The 22,412-nt window shown below is 35.8% G+C and overlaps 1 protein-coding gene across 1 annotated transcript in view; it reads right to left on the bottom strand.

The window, feature by feature from the left end:
* The window catches only part of LOC121374371, a 129,877-nt gene that overhangs the window by 56,585 nt on the left and 50,880 nt on the right, over nucleotides 1-22,412 (bottom strand). Inside the window, exons 28-39 of the mRNA XM_041501473.1 lie at nucleotides 21,825-22,016; nucleotides 20,499-20,736; nucleotides 17,468-17,633; nucleotides 16,157-16,361; nucleotides 14,944-15,064; nucleotides 14,109-14,229; nucleotides 12,313-12,438; nucleotides 10,059-10,114; nucleotides 8,202-8,292; nucleotides 5,030-5,129; nucleotides 2,567-2,678; nucleotides 1,647-1,728 (exon numbers count right to left, since the gene is read on the bottom strand). Of these exons, the coding sequence (XP_041357407.1) occupies nucleotides 1,647-1,728; nucleotides 2,567-2,678; nucleotides 5,030-5,129; nucleotides 8,202-8,292; nucleotides 10,059-10,114; nucleotides 12,313-12,438; nucleotides 14,109-14,229; nucleotides 14,944-15,064; nucleotides 16,157-16,361; nucleotides 17,468-17,633; nucleotides 20,499-20,736; nucleotides 21,825-22,016 (1,610 nt within the window). The remainder of the gene's footprint in view (nucleotides 1-1,646; nucleotides 1,729-2,566; nucleotides 2,679-5,029; nucleotides 5,130-8,201; nucleotides 8,293-10,058; nucleotides 10,115-12,312; nucleotides 12,439-14,108; nucleotides 14,230-14,943; nucleotides 15,065-16,156; nucleotides 16,362-17,467; nucleotides 17,634-20,498; nucleotides 20,737-21,824; nucleotides 22,017-22,412) is intronic.

Genomic DNA, 22,412 nt, shown 5'->3' with positions numbered 1-22,412 from the left:
GCCACTACATGGACTACTCTTCCGATTGGCAGCAAGGGATCTTTTATTTGCGCTTCCACAGGCAGGATAACACAAACCATGGCCTTTGTCGAGCCAGTTATGGATCACTGGTCGGTGCAAGTGGTTTACACCTACCCATTGAGCCTTGCGGAGCACTCACTCAGGGTTTGGAGTCGGTGTCTGGATTAAAAATCCCATGCCTCGACTGGGATCCGAACCCAGTACCTACCAGCCTGTAGACCGATGGCCTGCCACGACGCCACCGAGGCCTGTGTGTCATTAATGAAGTTTAAAGTTTGTTTTGTTTAATAATACCACTAGATCACATTGATTAATTAAACATCAGCTACAGTCTATTTGCATAACTAGGGAACCGATGAATTGGCATATAACTCTGTACTGAATAAGGTTAAAACTTATATATTACAATATATTACTGAGGGTTTTTTTATTATTGAAAACACCTTTTTTTTAAAGTTCATTTAAAAAAGTTTCTTTACAAATGATCATCAAATTGCATAGGTTGAATATTATTTTACAATACAGGTATAAAGACAACTGGCATGCAGAGTTTTACCTTTAGTTGCTGTGTACTGCGTTGTCGATTATTTTGCTGCAATGCAGCTCAATATGTATACATTGGCTGTTCTAGCATTTTCTCTTCATCCATGTATCAAAAATGAGATTAATCTATATAATTTGATGGTCATTTGTAACAAAATATTTTTATTTACATAGATATGTTTTGTAATTTTTTTTATTTCAGTTGGTATATGAGTTTAAAACTCAGATTAGGAGAGGGCCTATTAAGTTGACAAACTTGTACCCAATCCTTTTGTTATTTATGCAATAAAATATATTTGAGTTGGTATGGGTTTAAAATTTAATGTGTTTTTATATGAGTTTTAACTTTAATCATTAGAGTTATATGCCAATTCATCGGTTCCGTTTTGATGCAAACAGACTAAACTAGAAGGCAAACATTTGTTCTATGTTGCATGGCTTGAAGAGGAAAGTTCAGTGCTCTTGCACATAAACAATATAGCACACTTATAAATAAACAGCATATTATACTTAGACACCACTTCTGTTTACACTGTATTAAAGGGACATTCCTGAGTTTGCTGTCATTTTTAAGTGTTATCGACTCAAAGAGAATTTTTAATGATTGTAATTACATATAAAATATATTCTTCTGCATAAAATATTAGTGGCTGTATATTAAACATGTTTTTGATCGTTCTAATATTTGTATTAGGTTAAATTTCATTTTATTTCCTAAAAAATGTTTTTTTCGTATGTACAAATTTATTTGAAGACAAAAACTAGTTTGGGTTTCTCACAAATATTAAGATGACTGGAAACATATTGAATATACAGACACTGATATTGTAAACAAGAAAACATCTTACAATGAAGCAAACTCAGTAATGTCCCTTGAAAAAAACCCATCCCCCACTTTGTTTGACCCCAATGGCAAATATATTTTTTTATGCTTGGGTGTTGTTAAATATTAATTGATCATGTTTTAATTATGATGAACAAATGAAAACGCACTTGTAATATAAACGTTATCTTACATGAATTAGTTCCATGCATTCTCCATGTATTCAGTAAATGTTATAAGTTTTATTTCCAGTACAAACCTTATCTTCTGGTACAGAGACGCCGACGATGCGAAGAGGTGTGACACTCTGTAACTGTTTCTCAGCTATGTGTACCCGCAAGCTGGAAAGTGTGAAAACAAGGTACAGTGAAACATGTCTAAACCAGACCCTGAACAAACTGGAATCCTGTCAAAACCTGCCAAGTTTCATGGTCCCGAATTTTCTAAATTCTAAAATGCATCAATCTTAAGACCAAATCCTGTCTAAATTGGATAAATATTAGGTCACCAACATCATCCGGTTTTGACAGATTTTGTACTTTCATGAAAAAAACCTGTTTATCAACTTTCTCCAAAATACTAATTTTAAAACTATTTAATACCATCCAAATATTTGAGCTTTTTACTCACAGCTTGTTTGGTTGCCGTTTGATTTAGGTTCGTAGGGTATACATTTCTTTGCAATCTGGCTTTGAATAACCATGTCACCAAGACGTAAACTGAGCATTTTGGGTTGGGTGAACCTGCCATGTCTGGATGATGGCATATATCCATGAGACAGGTAGTGAGATGTCTGCAAGTGAGCCATTCCATCATCCATAACACTGACACAGAAAATGGTCTACCTCTCTCAGATGCAGTGTCCATGTGACCTGTTACTTCTTGTGACCAGTATATTTATTAAACAAGGAGTAAAAACCTTCAATATTTAGCACCTTCCAATGAGAGCATTTAGGGTTTTTTCAGTTAGAAATGTTTTTAGCAATATCTAAATTATTAAACACTCAATGTACATGCAATCTGAAATGCTTTATTCAGGTCTGTAACCTACTTTTCATTACCTATCACCACCCCTGATTTTTTGTTTTTAATTTTTGAAAAAGTAAGGTAAACTTTTATACGCTAATTATGAATGGTGCTTGCTGAGAAAAGGCAAACATCAGCTGACGTGGTGTGTACCTGTGTGAATGCAGCCTTTCTGGTGTTAGAGTAGAACGAAATGTCTCAATCTCTTCCTCAGAATACTGTTTCCCCAGCTCCAGACTGAACCACACAATGTCCACAATGCTTGCTGAAACAAACAACACATCAATGACAAACTTGTTATGTTTTATACCCAGTAGTGGACAGTTTGGTTCAGAATGTCGACAACACTTGCTGAAACAAACAACACATCAATGACAAACTTGTTATGTTTTATACCCAGTAGTGGACAGTTTGGTTCAGAATGTCGACAACACTTGCTGAAACAAACAACACATCAATGACAAACTTGTTATGTTTTATACCCAGTAGTGGACAGTTTGGTTCAGAATGTCGACAACACTTGCTGAAACAAACAACACATCAATGACAAACTTGTTATGTTTTATACCCAGTAGTGGACAGTTTGGTTCAGAATGTCGACAACACTTGCTGAAACAAACAACACATCAATGACAAACTTGTTATGTTTTATACCCAGTAGTGGACAGTTTGGTTCAGAATGTCGACAACACTTGCTGAAACAAACAACACATCAATGACAAACTTGTTATGTTTTATACCCAGTAGTGGACAGTTTGGTTCAGAATGTCGACAACACTTGCTGAAACAAACAACACATCAATGACAAACTTGTTATGTTTTATACCCAGTGGTGGACAGTTTGGTTCAGAATGTCGACAACACTTGCTGAAACAAACAACACATCAATGACAAACTTGTTATGTTTTATACCCAGTAGTGGTCAGTTTGGTTCAGAATGTCGACAACACTCGCTGAAACAAACAACACATCGATGACAAACTTGTTATGTTTTATACCCAGTAGTGGTCAGTTTGGTTCAGAATGTCGACAACACTCGCTGAAACAAACAACACATCGATGACAAACTTGTTATGTTTTATACCCAGTAGTGGACAGTTTGGTTCAGAATGTCGACAACACTCGCTGAAACAAACAACACATCGATGACAAACTTGTTATGTTTTATACCCAGTAGTGGACAGTTTGGTTCAGAATGTCGACAACACTCGCTGAAACAAACAACACATCGATGACAAACTTGTTATGTTTTATACCCAGTAGTGGACAGTTTGGTTCAGAATGTCGACAACACTTGCTGAAACAAACAACACATCGATGACAAATTTGTTATGTTTTATACCCAGTAGTGGACAGTTTGGTTCAGAATGTCGACAACACTTGCTGAAACAAACAACACATCGATGACAAACTTGTTATGTTTTATACCCAGTAGTGGACAGTTTGGTTCAGAATGTCGACAACACTTGCTGAAACAAACAACACATCGATGACAAACTTGTTATGTTTTATACCCAGTAGTGGACAGTTTGGTTCAGAATGTCGACAACACTTGCTGAAACAAACAACACATCGATGACAAACTTGTTATGTTTTATACCCAGTAGTGGACAATTTTGTTTTACAATCGCCAGCCCATTCCACGAAGCTATCTTAGCACTACTATCGACATAAATACCTACCATCACAATCTCAATTTTGTTTTACAATCGCCAGCCCATTCCACGACATGGCATAGCTTACTATCATCATAAATTACTGTGAAAATAAACAATAGGTACAAGGCAGTTGTAAGCCACTAACATAGCTGTCAAATGGCAGTTGGATGATGATTTGATAATTTTCTAAGGATACTAACTTATTGTGTAAAAACAGGTCTAATACATACCAAATACCTTTTATGAAACTTGACATTCTGTGAAAAACATTCTAGACCATACGACCTTCACACAAAAATACAGGAGATAACTCATGTCTTATGTATTTGGCAATTTTTACTTAGCAAATAAACTGACAAACTTACTTCATGGATGTCCAATACCAATGAATACATTGATGATGTTCCGAAAAGTTGGTAACCAATTTATTATTTAATTCACATTTTTTTCAAATGACCAGCCCTTTTAGGTTTTTAGGTAGGGTGACATTCCTGAATATATGATTTTTTAGGCTTTTAGTTAACAAATAAACAGGAAAATGTGTTTTTATTATAATATATTATACACTACACTGTACTACATAACACCAAACTACACTACATGTACAAAACCCTACCCTACACTATGCTACCCTCCCCTCCACTATACACTACCCTACCCTACACCCTACCCTACACCCTACCCTACCCACCCCTACCCTAATAACCCCACTATACCCCACCATACCCTGTGCTTTGAATCTCAATCAAGTATTACCATGTATAGAATTGAGAGAAAAAATAGTGTTCAGGGGGATAAAATCTTACTGAGTGACCATGTGCACTATCCATAGATGATGTCTGCACATGTGCAGATGCCCCCATAAATGTCCAAAACTGGTGGTTTAACAGAATTTTACACATTGAGCAATTTTCTCCTTTGTTTTCCCCTTCTATTTATTTTTATTTTCTTTACTTACGTGCTTCTGGGAGATCTATCCGGATACAATGAGACTTGTGTGGTTCAAGATATCCAATCGGACTCCAGTTGTCTACCTTGTTGCCAGCACTGAATGTGATCTGTAAAAAATATTAGTTAAAAAGCATTTTAGTTCTTAAAATATAATAATAATTATTATTATAATAATAGATTTTCTTGATTTGTTTTTTTAGTTACCGTAAATGATACATAAAGTGTTACAATGGCATTGTGTATAAGATCTCCTAGGAAAAAGAACAGTTAAATTTAATGCTTATTTCAAAACTAAAAAAAACAACATCTAGTTTAAGATGTTAATGTGACTTTCCTGGTTTTATCAAATTAAATTAGACAGTGGACTAATCTTGGCATCTACTACAACTAGGTAATAAAACCTATAAACAGTTTAAAATATAAGTAATAAGGGAGGGCCCTAGGTAATTCGTATGGGAATCGCACGGCTGTACAATCTTTTAGTCGCACCGCAGTTGTACAAAAATTTGTTCAAGTGAGAACTGGGCTTTATGCAAAGCACCTTAGAAATGACAAGGTGTGGAGCAGGGGTGGGGAAACGTGTGTTTGCCGGTCCCACTTTTGTCATTTTTATTGGTCCAAAGCACCTGTCCATTTCTATTATTGGAGCAAATTCCTATCTGTCAAGTGGACCGGCCTGCCCAGACATCGGTATCTCATGCATGATTTAAAATAATAAATAAATAGTGGTCAATATGGCTGGTGTTTCAGACGTCTGTGATTTTAAAGTCTGCCTATCGCCAGTCACTGAAGTCGGACCTACAGTCGTGGCAATCCACTGCCACTAGGCTAGACATTTGTCAAAGTCACTGAGCCGGTCAAGAGATTAAACAGACGTTAACAATAACACCATTCTTGGTGAGAGAGCCATCAAGATATTGCACTCCAATTAAAACAAAGGACCCAGAGTTTGCAACTGATTGCAATAAACACCTGTGTACAGTGCTCTGGGAGTCTGTCGGGTCGAGTGTCCTAGTCTGAAGCAAGAGGCTTTTGTACAATACCAATTGCTTGAAAGAGCATAAAATATACTGAAATAATCTATAAATGTATTTATTGTTGACTGTTCAATGTAGTGTATTCAATAATTATAAAGGATTTTAAAATTAACAAAAGGTTTCTACCTTTTTTGTTAACAATTGGGAGTAAGCAGAACAGCTACAAGTACTGGTTATTTCTAGAACCAGTAGAGGTCAAATTTCATCCAATCACCGGTGTCATTATTAATCTCTTTGTCTAAACATTGCTAGAACAGGCTGTCAAATGCTTCAAAGGTGCCATCTTTTATTAATTTTCAGGACACAGTACTGAATACTCGTACTTTTATAATTTTGTATATTATTTATTCTATTATGTAAAATATATACAATTTGTGAGGGGTTTTCACTGATGTGATAAAAAAAAAAAATGGTTTCATGTTTATCGTTTTGCGTTCATGATTCACGATAAAACTACCCGGTACACAAATGTCAATATGGTTTTCTTTTTAAACTATTTGGCAAATATTGTCTTTTAAATGTTTTTTTTATTCCTTTCTCCCCCCCCCCCCCCCCCACACCCCTCCCCATTAACATTGCAAATATAGTTGTAACACTCATGGGCTGTTTGTTTTGCCTTTCTGAATGCATTTCTTTTGTTTTGTCTTGTTGATTACTTTCTACTGATATAAAACAATACTTTTTATGTTGGTATTTGTTTTGTTGTTTGTCTTTTTGTTTTAAATTTTATTCTTGGTGGTTTTATTGCTTAAAAATAAAATGTGTCCAGTAATTATTGTGCCAGTGAAAAATTTTTGCATTAATATCTTGCTTACATTAATGTCATGATTTACAGTATATGACGTTACTGGATAGACATAAATCCATACTGACATAGTACAAATATCAGAATGACCAGAAATGCATTAAACAAACAAATATTTATATACTAAGCAAGAAAATTCAAGTATATTCAAATTTGTATAATTGAACAAGGCTAGATTGGCATACAAATTTTTTACAATGACCACAGACTTACTTTCATTTTAAATATATTTTCAATTAGCAGAATATTTTTTAAAGGTTAACTTTATAATACATTAATGTTAAAAGAGTCAAAACTATATTTGCCAAGTTGTAGTCAAATATCATGAGATGACATTACATCTGTTTAGAGGATCTTTCAATTTTATAAAAAAATTTGGCTAAAGGAAAAAGGCGCAAAAGTTAACTCTCTTGAATCATGCTTTAAAATTGGTCTAGAAAAAAGAGTTGTCTAAAAGAAAAAACGACCCTAGGATTTCCCGCACTTCAGCTTTGTAATGACATATGAAAAATGATTGTGAATGACATCACATAAGGAATAATGATGTCATCTTTGTTTTTAAATATAATTTGAAATGTTCAGCATAGGTATTTTGAAAGATGATTTGCAATGCTTATATGAAAGTAAAAATTGGAATACCATTTTTTACTTGTTTAATTTGAATGCAAAGTAAACAGAAAAATGTATTTAAACTAGGCTAGACTGGCATACAACTTATTGTTAAAACTTTTATTACAAAGTTAACCTTTAACAACAAAATTGGATATAAACACATTTCCCATTTAGAACACTGGTGTCATGGATATCTGGGCCCAATTTCACAAAACATTGTACGCCTAGTTTTGCACATAAACGTAAATCTACGACTAAAGTACAATTCTTATTACTATTATAGTTCAACAAATATAGTTAGAAGAACACATATTTCATTTTCTTTTGTCTTTAAAATACTCCAGCTTCCGTAATGATGTAATTTTCTGCATGAAATTGATGCCAAACACACGCAAATGCATGACTGGTATAACTGTTAGTAGCAGACGTAGACTTACAATGTTTAGTAAGATGGGCCCCTGATGTATTTATGTTCACCCTAATCATGTTTGTACTAAGTATATATTTTTTCATAAATATGATATTACTGCAAGGTTATATCCAGCTTGGTCAACTACAAACATTAAGAAAACCAGAAACACATTAAATACAGACACTAATATTCGAAAACAAAAAATGTATTTCATAGGAAATATTAGTTATTAAAACAGCTCTTTTAATAAAAAAACATGTTACAAAGTGATTAAACAAAGAAAAGTCTCTTTAAGCAAAGCATATGAACCTACCATGAAGCCAATGAGATCTTTACTCGGGTTGTGAAGCAGGAGCCAGCCGTGCACACCTTTCCTCTTCAAGAGAAACATAGTACGTCCGGGACTACAAGCAGAATAAAGGTCAAGGTCATTTGCACATGTACAAATGAAAAATACTGTCTTCTGTAACAAGAAGGAATTTTTATCAGCACTCTAGCCCAGCCATCAGATGTTGTTAGATAACTTGCTAGTACTGGTTAGTGTCACTTGTGACTACCCTATAAGCTCATTTACTACCATTATTAGACGACTTGCTAGTACTGTTTAGTGTCACTTGTGACTACCCTATAAGCTCAGTTACTACCATTATTAGACGACTTTCTAGTACTGTTTAGTGTCAGTTGTGACTACCCTATAAGCTCAGTTACTACCATTATTAGACAACTTTCTAGTACTGTTTAGTGTCACTAGTGACTACCCTATTAGCTCAGTTACTACCATTATTAGACGACTTGCTAGTACTGTTTAGTGTCACTTGTGACTACCCTATAAGCTCAGTTACTACCATTATTAGACGACTTTCTAGTACTGTTTAGTGTCAGTTGTGACTACCCTATAAGCTCAGTTACTACCATTATTAGACAACTTTCTAGTACTGTTTAGTGTCACTAGTGACTACCCTATTAGCTCAGTTACTACCATTATTAGACGACTTTCTAGTACTGTTTAGTGTCACTTGTGACTACCCTATTAGCTCAGTTACTACCATTATTAGACGACTTTCTAGTACTGTTTAGTGTCACTAGTGACCACCCTATTAGCTCAGTTACTACCATTATTAGACGACTTTCTAGTACTGTTTAGTGTCACTTGTGACTACCCTATAAGCTCAGTTACTACCATTATTAGACAACTTTCTAGTACTGTTTAGTGTCACTAGTGACTACCCTATTAGCTCAGTTACTACCATTATTAGACGACTTTCTAGTACTGTTTAGTGTCACTAGTGACTACCCTATTAGCTCAGTTACTACCATTATTAAACGACTTTCTAGTACTGTTTAGTGTCACTTGTGACTACCCTATTAGCTCAGTTACTACCATTATTAGACGACTTTCTAGTACTGTTTAGTGTCACTAGTGACCACCCTATTAGCTCAGTTACTACCATTATTAGACGACTTTCTAGTACTGTTTAGTGTCACTTGTGACTACCCTATTAGCTCAGTTACTACCATTATTAGACGACTTTCTAGTACTGTTTAGTGTCACTTGTGACTACCCTATTAGCTCAGTTACTACCATTATTAGATGACTTTCTAGTACTGTTTAGTGTCACTAGTGACTACCCTATTAGCTCAGTTACTATCATTATTAGATGACTTGCTAGTACTGTTTAGTGTCACTAGTGACTACCCTATTAGCTCAGTTACTACCATTATTAGACGACTTTCTAGTACTGTTTAGTGTCACTTGTGACTACCCTATACGCTCAGTTACTACCATTATTAGACGACTTTCTAGCATAGTTACTACCATTATTAGGTAACTTTCTAACATTGTTCAGTGTCACATGTAACTATCCAATAAGCTCAGTTACTACCATAATTACTTGTAACTAACAATTAAATATGCACAGGATGCTGTTGGAGATCAAAAAAAAAAAAAAATATTAAACTGAAAAACAAGGAGTTTACAGCTAAACGGTGCTGGAAAAAAAAATAGATGTTAATAAAAAATTGTTTAAAGTAATTACAATGGGTGGACATTATATTTTAAAGAGAAACAAAAGGATAATGACCTGATGACAACACTTAAAAAGTACAATATTTAATCAACATGGGATACTGTGAAGAGATTTGTATTGGAAAAGTTGTAGCAAACACTCACCTGATCCACAGATTTCCATACTTCTTGGAATCAAAGGCCAAAGGTAGTGATGGTATCTGAAATTAATTACTTTTGTTGACTGTAGAAGCAAAACAGATAAAGAAAAGTCCAAATTCGATAGCCACATATTAGCAGCTTACACACAAGAAATAAGAAAAATCTAACAAGAATTCTATAGAATTAAATGCTTTTTAATGACTTAGGACTTAAAAGTTTGTGACAAATGGATTTATATGCGAAACTTTAACACAAAAGTTGACACCACTGACATTGCCATTGGAATAGTCATAACTATATCTCACCGTTTAACTTTTAATTTTAAAGGAAGGGGCAATTTAGGCATTTAGCTTGGTATGCATAGTCAGTGATATATAATGCACATTATTGCTTAATATCAATAAGTATAATCGTATAGTTAATTAATAAAACGGTTAAATGTGACGGCTATTATAGATAACGGGCGCAGCCATTTTGTACCATCCTAGTGAATATGCCCTCTTGCAAGCTGGTGGTTACATAATACTTAACGTGTCATGTCAGGAACTGAACTGAAGAAACAAAACATACCTGATTTTTGCAGATGCATCGCAATGTTCTGTAATAATATTCATCCCAGTAAGCCAGCAACAAGTATATATCATTTTTCAATACAAAATAAACCACCATTGTCAAAATGTTGAAATAACTGTATTATGTTTTGTACATAAATTAACACACGTACTGAAATAATAATCATTGTTTTCTTGGTTAATTGGTCTTTTCTTTCCGTGGCCTGTACTTGTGCTTCCTGATTGGCAGCTGTATATTTAGACGGTCCTCAGACACTGTGTCTAGACACACTAAAAAGATGTTCCTCTTTTATTAAGATCACAGGATATTGTGTGATAACCACGCAGACACCCCTCAAATCGTAATGGACATTATCAGCCATCCAGCTTTATTACTGTAAGTAATTCTGTAAAACCCTTGATTAAGTAGACTTTCCCATCTAAAATCACAAAATTTACCAATTACGTAGTCCCAAAGAAAAGAAAATTATCACTTGGGTCATTTTTGCTCGAACGTACCCTACCAATAGGTCTAATAATATGCATTATTTCTTTGGATTTTTTAAAAGAGAAAAATACTATAACTCCATTGCGTTCAAATATATTTAGTTAAATAGTTTATTATACTATCAAGTCATTTATGTTGTTTTACAAGTCAGGTTGGTGAAAGCGAAGCGCCTTGTCGTAAATCAGAGCTTTTGTTTACACTGTGCATAGAGGAGTTGGACAGAGCTGACGTCAGTTCGCCCCAAGCTATCCCACCGGACGTCATAAAAACGAAAGAAAATGGCTGCCCCCAGTAAGCAGGAATAATCATGTTTTTTAATTAACTCTAAAATTACGTGTTTTTCATTTGTTAAAGAGTCAGTATGTGTTGGTGGTCCGGGTATGCATCTTTCCAACACATAAGGCTCTTGTTGGAGTTGACTGTCTCTTAAAGAAAAAACGCTGCCTCATTGGTAGTTATTTAACCATCAGGTTTAAGATTCTTAACTGTGTTAATAATATGAGACTTTTGTTTTGTTTTGTTTAACGACACTAATAGAGCACAATGATTTATTTATCATCGGCTATTGGATGTCAAACATTTGGTAATTTTGACATATAGTCATAGAGAGGAAACCTGCTACATTTTTCTATAAGTAACACCATTCCACAGACAGGATAGCACATACCATGGCCTTTGATATACACGTTGTGGTGTACTGGCTAGAATGAGAAAATAGCCCAATGGGCCCACCGATGGGGATCGATCCTAGACTGACCGAGCATTAGGCGAGCCTCATAACCATGAGAAATTCAGACCATGAAAAGGTATCGGGCCACTCACTACTAATCACTAATCACTGTGTGCCAATGTGTGCCCAGGAAAGCATGCTTTAACCGTAACTTGATATAAGCACAAAAATAATAGGGCCATTCAGTTAGGTATGCTGGGGGGGGGGGGTGGGGGGGTGACAAGGGTTAATGCTAGCATGTAAACTTGAAACAAGGAATGTTTTTAAATAATGCTTTGCAAAATTAAAAAAAATTTATATCTCATTTTAGAAAACAGGTGTTCTAAAAAATAAAAAAATGGTATAGTTTGTGTGTTAATGAAAATGTTGGCAATTAATTAGCCGTTAAAATGACATATGTACATGAATACACCAAAAATGAAAATGGCTATCTTGAATGGAATAATTAAAATAGAGAATTTAACTTACATCTCCCTCTCTGGGTGGTAACCAAGGGTCCTTGTCCAACAAGCGAACAGCTTCCCCTGTGGAATGGAGGCCAATAATCGGGTGAAAACCGCCAGCAGGCACTCGCAGTTTGTTGCTCTCATACACCTAGGTTTAATCATAGATGTAAAGACTTAGTTTCATACACCTAAATGTTTTAAAAACCAGTAATTATATCCTTAGTTTCATACATCAAGATGCAGGGCTCAAACTTAACGAGAACACCAACGGCAATTGCCGTCATTGCAATATGGATTGCTGAAGGTCATGGACTTTACTGATGGCAGTGTTTTGCCACTGGATAAAAACATATTGCCGTCGGTTGAAGGGATAATTTTTGCTTTTGATGTATGTTGCAAAGGTTACTGGTTTAAAATTACTGTCAGCAGGCTCAAAATTGCTGTCAGTGAGTAATTTACTGACGGAAGAATTGCCAAAGGTATCAAATTCTTAATTTTGAGCCCGGAAGATGCATACATGTACATTGCAGGAGGGTTGGAGAAAATATTAAATTTGTCAGATGTCAAATTATTGCAAACTTCTGCTGCATGCTTCTACTATTCATCTATTTGAATCTAAATGCAAGTAAATTGATAAGTTGATATACATGTCCCTTACCGGGCCCAACGCATTTTCATATGTTCTAAGTTCAAGGGCCATAACTCTGTGAAAAATGGGTAACCTGATCTGTAACAGTAAAGCTAAAAACAAAACATTCAGCTCGATATCTTACAAATTGAAAAATGAAGTCTGAAAAACTCATTTCTGTATATCTCGTAAATTCAAGGGCCGTGATTCAATCAAAACTGGGTAAATTGCCATGCAATTCAAACTTGATCTGTAACAGTACATGATAAAGCTATATACAAAATTACAGCTCAAAATTTTGTGGCATTATGAAAAAAAATCCAGAAAACTATATGTGGGACAGTCAGACAGAGAGACAGACAGAAGGTTGGAGATGAAATCTGTAGTTGCCTCCAATTGGACTGACAGGGGATTGAAAATAAAACATACAGCTTTCACCCAACTTACCAAATAAATACTCCAATATCCAATATCCTTACTATAAGATGGAAATAAGGCCACAGCTGGGGGGTGGGGTAGGGGTAGTTTTTGTGCAACACATGTACATTAGTTTACCTTAGAGGCAACAAAATTTAACTTTATTTAATATTTTGGAAGTTATTAAAAATTAAATTTCAAGTTTTATATGAAATTAGAGTATTTTCCCCATAAGTTAACTTTCAGTCACTGTTAGGGCCTTTACAAGTCCAAAATACTGGACTCGAGTACATGAGGGTGAAACTCGACCTGGACCCAAGTACCTGTCTCATACACTAGATGATGATGAGACTAAGGAATAAAGTAAAATAGCATTATGCATTTTAAGTCCTGTGCTGAACATATATGTCAAATCATGCCATTGTATTGCATTTAGTAACCAGTTAATATGTTCAGTGTTGTGACAGAGAGATGGCCAGTTTAAAAAGAAACCAGCGCATGATAATATATAATTATTGTGTAACTTATATTGTTGATTTTTTACTGCCGACATTATTGTCCTACATTGTCCACTGTATTATAGTTGATCATTGTATTCCACCTTGTACGGGTACTCGAGTCCTGTGAAGAACGGACTCGAGTCTTGCTAGACTCGACCCATGCCCGCGTACTTGAATACTCATGGAGACCCTAGTCACTGTGATAAAACAAATATTTACAACTTGAAATGGATTTTATCAGTACAATATTGTTTTCAGAGAATGTGCAAATACCTGTTTGTCATTGTGATAAAAAGTGACTTTCCTTTTGTCCATGTCAAGCTGGCAAGTCATCCTATCTCCTGGTAAAACCTCACCAACTGAATGAAGAGGCCAGCCTGATCCAATAAAAATCCTACAAACAATATATAGAGACAAAATACTCTGTACAAGGCATGCTTACAACATTTGGTTACAGAGGAGGAGGGTTTTGTAGGTTGAAATCACCCTGTTATAAGCAGATTTTCATGTTTTAAATATAAATAGGCCCACCGATGGGGATCAATCTCAGACTGACCGTGCATCAAACGAACGCTTTACCACTGGGCTACATCCCGCCCCATGACTTACAAAGTTACACTGTGTGTATGTTCCTCTCCAGTTAATTTTTTACACAGATAGCATTAGGTGTATAATAAATATTATGTTTCAGAGAACATACTGAAAAATTGGGTCGAGTAGATAGGGTAGGGTTTTTTCACTTTATACTCTTTTCTCCAACATATTAATAAAAACAATTGGCAGAAAAGAAAATTTATTAGACAAAAATAAAATCCGCCTTTTCTAGGTAGGGCTGTGTTCTAGAAAACACACTATTTTTTTACACCTTAGCTAAAAATTATCAGTCAGTTTGTCTAATGTATATTGTGTTTATACATATTTTCATGCTTATATCAAATTACGGTTCAAGCATGCTATCCTGGGCACACGCCTCAGCTATCTGGACTGTCTGTCCAGCAGAGGGTTAGTGGTGAGCTATACAATGGGTTCATTTTGGTGCTTCATCAAGAATTAAGAAATATTTGTTTAACAGGAATGATGGTTAATTGTTGAGAACAGTTAAACTTACCCTCCATCATCGGCGTGGTAACCAATAGAAAGTGGATCCCAACCAGGCTGCCGATTGGCTAGATAACGTCTGTGGCACAAACCAATCGAAATAGTCCTCGATTCACCAGGGTTTACAATTTCTGAAGCGAAAAAAAAATCCTTTTTATGGCAAATGCCATTTATTCATTGATTAAGATTTCTTGAATTCACAATTAAGGCCTCCACGAGTCGAAAACGGTTACTATGTTCAGTATTGTGACGGACGGACAAGCCAGTTTAAAAAGAGAAACTAGCCCATGATAATATAATTATTGTGTAATTTATATCGTTGATTTTTTACTGCTGAAATTATTGTCCTACATAGACCAATGTATTATAGTTGATAATTGTATTCCACCTTGTACGGATACTTGAGTCCTGTGAAGAACGGACTCTAGTCTTGCTAGACTCGACCCATGCCCCGAGTACTCGTGGAGACCCTATTGTCAATGCATTTGGTGAAATATTCATATTATTCATGAGAGGTAACTTTTGTTAAGTGGCTACTCAACTGTTTGTTGCTGCTAAAAGAATGACCTCTCCTAGTCCTTGTCCCTGATAAATTTACTTAAAATGTTTTACGTTTTCATGATTTTATTTATTGGTATGATAGTCAGAAGATACATTCTGAATGAAATATGGCATTTCCTTGGGCAAGCAAATCCTGCTGTTTGGGCTTAAGAAAACATGACATTCGGCAGCATTTACTGTAACAAGGGAGTTCATACAAATGGCCTCATGCACCTTCTATTAAGTATAGCATTAAAAAGAAGGACTGAAAAAAAAAAAAAAATGTCAGAGAAACAAAGCACATAACTCTGAGAGAAATGGGTAAATCGCCATGAAAGTTAAACTTATCTGTAACAATACACAATAAAGATATATACAAAATTTCATCTCAATATTTTCAGGTATTGAAAAAAATAATGTCCTATCTTCTAAATTCAAAAGCCATTAGTCTGTCAAAAATGGGTAAAGTGCCATGCAAGTCAAACTTGATTTGTAACAGAACATGATAATGCTATACACAAAATTTGAGCTCAATATTTTAAGGCCTTGCAAAAAAAACCATCCAGAAAAGTATATGTGAGATAGATGGACATACACAGACAGTAGAAGGATGGAGACAGAGCAGTTTAACCTACAGTCCCCTCCAGTTGGAGCAGTAGGGACTAATTAAAAAGATTGTATACCAAGAGAGAACTTGTTGCACTCAGAGGTCAAAGGTCGAGCTGCACAAAACTGTCCCACAGGAATGGATGGTGATGATGTATCGTAGCAAAGGATTCCAGTATCATGCCAGATACGCACTTCCCGACAAAACAGTGTGTGGTAAACAGGCTTTATTTCCAGCGACACCTCCTCTTCCTCTATATCACTAACCATCAGTCTAGTCTTCTAAAATAATAAACAACACGATCTATTTTTGCATGAGCAGGAATACCTTATCAATTTTAACAAACAAGGTTTGGGAATTGTTTTATTCTCCAAGTGAGGGAGAGGGATATAAAATATTTCCCAATTGAATTCCACTGTAAATTTCAGGTGGGACATGTTACTTCATACAGTATCCACAAATTGAAATATATATATTCTGGTATGTGCTATCCTGTCTGTGGGATGGTGCATATAAAAGATCCCTTTCTACTAATGGAAAAAATGTAGCGGGTTTCCTCTCTAAGACTATATATCAGAATTACCAAATGTTTGACATCATATAGCCAATGATTACTAAATCAATGTGCTCTAGTGGTGTCATTAAACAAAACAAACTGTAACTTTTTTTAGTATGTCATTACGTAACTGAAGTGTGGGAAATCCTAGGGTTGTTTTTCCTTTCAACTAAAAAGCAATTTTAATTCAAGATTTTCAATAATTTTTATAAAACTGAAATAGCCTATATGAAATGAAAACATATGTATTGTCATCTCCTGACATATGCTCTAATGGTGTTGTTAAAAAAAATGAATTAATAAATGTTTAACGACACCCCAGCACAAAAATACACATAGGCTATTGGGTGTCAGAAAAGGTAAGTGTATAAAAATATCATTGTCGTTAAACAAAATATGATAATCTCATGGGTATTTCTGTGAGTCTGATCTTGATGACGTTAATGTGCTCTAGTGATGTCGTTAAACAAAACAAACTGTTATGATAACCTCAAGGGTATTTCTGGGAGTCTGATCTTGATGACGTTAATGTGCTCTAGTGATGTTGTTAAACAAAACAAACTGTTATGATAACCTCAAGGGTATTTCTGTGAGTCTGATCTTGATGACGTTAATGTGCTCTAGTGATGTCGTTAAAGAAAACAAACTGTTATGATAACCTCAAGGGTATTTCTGAGTCTGATCTTGATATGTGAATGTGCTCTAGTGGTGTCGTTAAACAAAACAAACTGTTACGATAATCTCACTGGTATTTCTGTGAGTCTTATCTTGATCATGTTAATGTGTGCTAGTGGTGTTGTTAAACAAAACAAACTGTTACGATAATCTCACGGGTATTTCTGTCAGTCTGATCTTGATGACGTCTCCCTGTTCAAACCTCATCCTGGGCTCGGCCGCACTGTTCTTCTCGTTGTAGCCATCGATCTCCTGGACGGAGGGGATCTTGACGGCTGGCCCAGGGAACACCTGGATCACTGCACCAGATGTGTCGTGCTGCCTAACAGACAAAATAAGTATCAAGTGTTCAACTACAACTCAACTCATTTTAAACTGGGTTTATTTCATATCTAAGGTATGGTTATTTCAGACAGACATGCGAGGGATATAGAGGATACTCCCCGAGTGTCTTGTAATATAATTTATCAGCACAAGTTAATAAAAGTATAAAATCTGAGACTTGTTGAGGATTTTTATACTTTTATTGAGTGCTGATAAATTATAATATCACAAGATACAAGGGAGGTTTTCTGTTTATCATCCATTATGTTTTTTCATTTGTAACAACTGTAAACAATGTCAGTAATGTGGGTTGAATGTCACTATATTTGGAAGTGTAGACTCGTTAACTAGCAGAACAACAGTGGCGTGATGACACCAATGATAGGTTTAGCACTGAAACATACACAGTGACATAACAAAAGAAGAGATATCTTCTAGGAGAATATCGCAAATTATAGTGCCAGCGATATCTCCATATCGGCCTTTAAAGCCGCACACCCTAGTTCCATCCAGCGAAAATAAATTATAATTTGGTTAATCTACAAACCTGTAACACACCATGGGCGGATCCAGGAAATATTTTTAGGGGGGGACCAAAAAAGAAGGGCACATTGACTCGTCAAAAGGGCACCTTACTACAAGTTTTGATATTTACAATTAATATGAATTCCTACAGTTCTACGTCATAATATACTAGCAATAATGAAGTAAATTGGCGTCACTCGCGTTAGAACCTCAATGGGGCCCCATTGAGACTCAATAACACAGACACATATCTGCAAGCTTGCGCATGTACACGAAAATCTTGATTTCATTTATCTACAATATAATTATTGTTTACTTAAAAAAAAAAAAATTCTACAAACAAAAAGGGCACTTGGGACATTTTGAGGGCACTTCAACAATTTTTGGGGGGGACGCGTCCCCCTGGTCCCCCACCTTGGATCCGCCCATGCACACTTAGATCACGTTTTTATCAAATGGAGTGAAAAAGCAGGTTTTATATCGATAAATACCATGGGAATCCCCATGTCCCAATTGCTTGAAATAATTTTGAAAGTTTGTATTCTGATGTCACCGGTAGATGTCGCTCGAAGCACAACAATGCCTACGTCACGACAAATTTCACAGACTTGGGGTGCGTTCTTTTCACCTCTCCTGGACATGTTCCAACTGTTCTGTCCTGGTTGTATTCCCTCTCCAGATATTGTAGGACTTAGCAAAATTATTGGTTTTAAGGGTTTGTAACGTTTTGTATTGAGATACTTACTTGTCTGAACTTTATTGTTACTGAAAATGTTCACGAACTGTGAAGAAAAATCTCACAAATGAACAACAAATCGGATGTTGATTGCGCGAACCATGCACGAGAAAACAAACCGAACCAAAATGGTAACGGTCACGTGGTATACCAACGTCTGCGACATTGAAATGGAAATATCCCGTCTAAAAATAGATTAGACCTGGTCTGCTCAACGTTTTTTTCTCAAACGTGCGTCCGTTTTTCAGAAATACGAAAAATCAATTTTGTGGTATTACAAACACCAGGATTACCAGGATTACCAAAAAACACTTCAGGTGAATGGAAATGTATATTCTAAATAATAAATGGTAAGTAAAGTGCAATTTTATTTGTGAAAAAATGGGTTTAATAGCGAAAAACAACGCCGTAATGGTTAACAACTAGCCGTAACTAGGGTGTGTCCCTTTAATGGATAATAGAAAGAAGTATAAATTTGTTTAATAACTCCTCAGCATATCTTAAACTATGGATATTTGGTATTTTAGATCTATATAATTACTTTAAAACTTGGTTAAATGAGAGAACGAAAGAAAAGATTATTTGTTAATGACCAGGGAATATTTTGTTTTTAAAATCTTGATTAGCGATATTTCTAGTCAACTCAAACTTGATTAGCAATTACTGTTTAATGTTTTAAAATTGGGTAGCAATCTCTAAAACTTGCATAGCGAATTGAGACACGATACTGAAGAAAATGTTTTCTCACGACATCTCAGCACATTTTGAACTATAGCCATTTGGTGTCCAAAATATTATAAAATAATTCTCAATATTAAAAACATAGTATATTGCATGGTCAAGTAATTATTAGCCTGTATTTAGTTACTTTTGTAGACAGACAGGTGCACTAAAAACATCCAGGTTGATACACTCAACTTCATTGGACGTGACGCCATTCAGGGGCATGCAACTGTGCTTGCCAGTCTTGGAGGGACGAGACACTTCAGTACACGGCCGAAGGAAGGATCGAATTTGCTTTAAAAATAAAACACACAATGAAAAAATAAACATATATGAAAACATTTTGAAATAAAATAATTAATAATGTCCAATAGGTTGTGTGTGTTTATATGAATGCATGGATGGATGGATGGACAAACAGATGGATGGACGGACTGATGGATGGATATGCGATGGATGAATGGATGGATGAATGTGTGATAGATGAATGAATGAATGAATGAATGAATGAATGAATGGATGGATGGATGGATGAGTAAATGGATGGATGGATGGATGGATGGATGGATGGATGTGTCATGAATGTGTGATGGATGGATGAATGAATGGATGGATGGATGAGTGAATGGATGGATATTGATGGATGAATGGATGGATGGATGGATGGATGGATGAATGAATGGATAGATGGATGGATGTGTGATGGAATTTTGATGGACGGATGGATGGATGAGTGAATGGATAGATGGATGGATGGATGGATGGATGGATGGATGGATGATTGAATGGATGGATGGATATTATGTACGTTATGCATGTTATGTTATGTTATATTATGCCATGCTAGTGGTACGTGCATGCTTGTAGATGCTGACTGACTCATGATCACGTGCTGCACCCACCCACAGTTCGTCGGCACATCTCTTGCAGATGCCGCACTGTTTGCACCCATTGACTCTTGTTCCACAGCAGCACTCTCGCAGATACTGTCCCATAATTCCACTCCACTGACAGTCAATTCCACTGTCACAACACTGGTTACACATGGTGCAGATAGTCTGAGGGTGGTCAACGTCGGAGAAACTCCAGTCATGCAAACACCCAACTGAACTGTTCACTGAAATCAGAAACATTTGTAATATACACAGCAAACAGCAAGTATTGGTAAAATCAGAAAACATTTCTAATATGCATAGCAAACTACGAGTATTGGTAAAATCAGAAAACATTTCTAATATGCATAGCAAACTACGAGAATTGGTAAAATCAGAAAACATTTCTAATATGCATAGCAAACTACGAGTATTGGTAAAATCAGAAAACATTTCTAATATGCATAGCAAACTACGAGTATTGGTAAAATCAGAAAACATTTCTAATATGCATAGCAAACTACGAGTATTGGTAAAATCAGAAAACATTTGTAATATCATAGCATATCCATCTGTTTCTTGCTCCAGCTCCCTCCCTCTCTTCCCTTCCTTTCTACCCTCCACCTTTTAGAATTGTGGATAAACTTCGAATATGTTTGTTTTGTTTAATGACACCATTAGAGCACATTGATTTTTTTAATTATCGACTATCAAAGATTTGGTAATTTTTACACATAGACTTAGAGAGGAAACCCACTACATTTATCCATTGGTAGCAAGGGATCTTTTATGTGCACCATTCCTGACAGGATAGCACATACCATGGTCTTTGACATACCAATCATGGTGCTAGAATGAGAAATAGCCCCATGAGCCCACCAACAGGGATCGATCCTAAATCGACTGCACATCAAGTGTCTGCTTTAGCATCCCTCCTTGTGGATAAAGCTTACCGAACCAGTGTGGCGTGTTCTCGTGTATGATGGTGACAAGGCCTTGGTTTGTGATGTAGAAGTCGAACATGTCACTGAACATACAGAAAGCTTACCGAACCAGTGTGGCATGTTCTCGTGTATGATGGTGACAAGGCCTTGGTTTGTGATGTAGAAGTCGAACATGTCACTGAACATACAGAAAGCTTGCCGAACCAGTGTGGCGTGTTCTCGTGTATGATGGTGACAAGGCCTTGGTTTGTGATGTAGAAGTCGAACATGTCACTGAACATACAGAAAGCTTACCGAACCAGTGTGGCGTGTTCTCATGTATGATGGTGACAAGGCCTTGGTTTGTGATGTAGAAGTCGAACATGTCACTGAACATACAGAAAGCTTACCGAACCAGTGTGGCGTGTTCTCGTGTATGATGGTGACAAGGCCTTGGTTTGTGATGTAGAAGTCGAAGATGTCACTGAAGATACAGAAAGCCTGCCAGGTGTACTCCTCGATGTGGAACGATGTGTCATCATTGATCGCCACGTTGTCCATCTCGGGGGAGAAACACTTCGACTCTATTGTCACAGCTTCACCTTCAATCACACACACGACAAAGATAAATATGCTAAGATTCCAATCTAAATATAGCATTAACTTTAAAAATAACATTTAAAATATATTGTGAATATCAATTTTTAAGTACCTCGACATGGAATAATATCTAAATTTGGAAAACTCACTTTAAATAGAAATCCTTTTATATTGTGGTGTTTTATAATAATGGTTTGGATCATTCTGCAAACAAAGGCCTTTTTTAATGTGGTATTTGATAATAATGATTCACACACTTGTAAATAGACCTTTTTCAATGTGATTTTTGACAATGGTTTACAACCAACTGAAAATAGAGACCTTTTTCAATGTGGTAACAATGATAATAACAGTTTACAACAAACTGTAAATAAAGATCTATTTCAATGCGGTGTTTG

This window comes from Gigantopelta aegis, chromosome 6, assembly GCF_016097555.1.
Source record: "Gigantopelta aegis isolate Gae_Host chromosome 6, Gae_host_genome, whole genome shotgun sequence".
Classification (NCBI taxonomy): domain Eukaryota; kingdom Metazoa; phylum Mollusca; class Gastropoda; order Neomphalida; family Peltospiridae; genus Gigantopelta; species Gigantopelta aegis.
The sequence above is the reverse complement of the archived record's forward strand: the minus strand, read 5'-3'. Positions and strand labels throughout refer to the sequence as shown.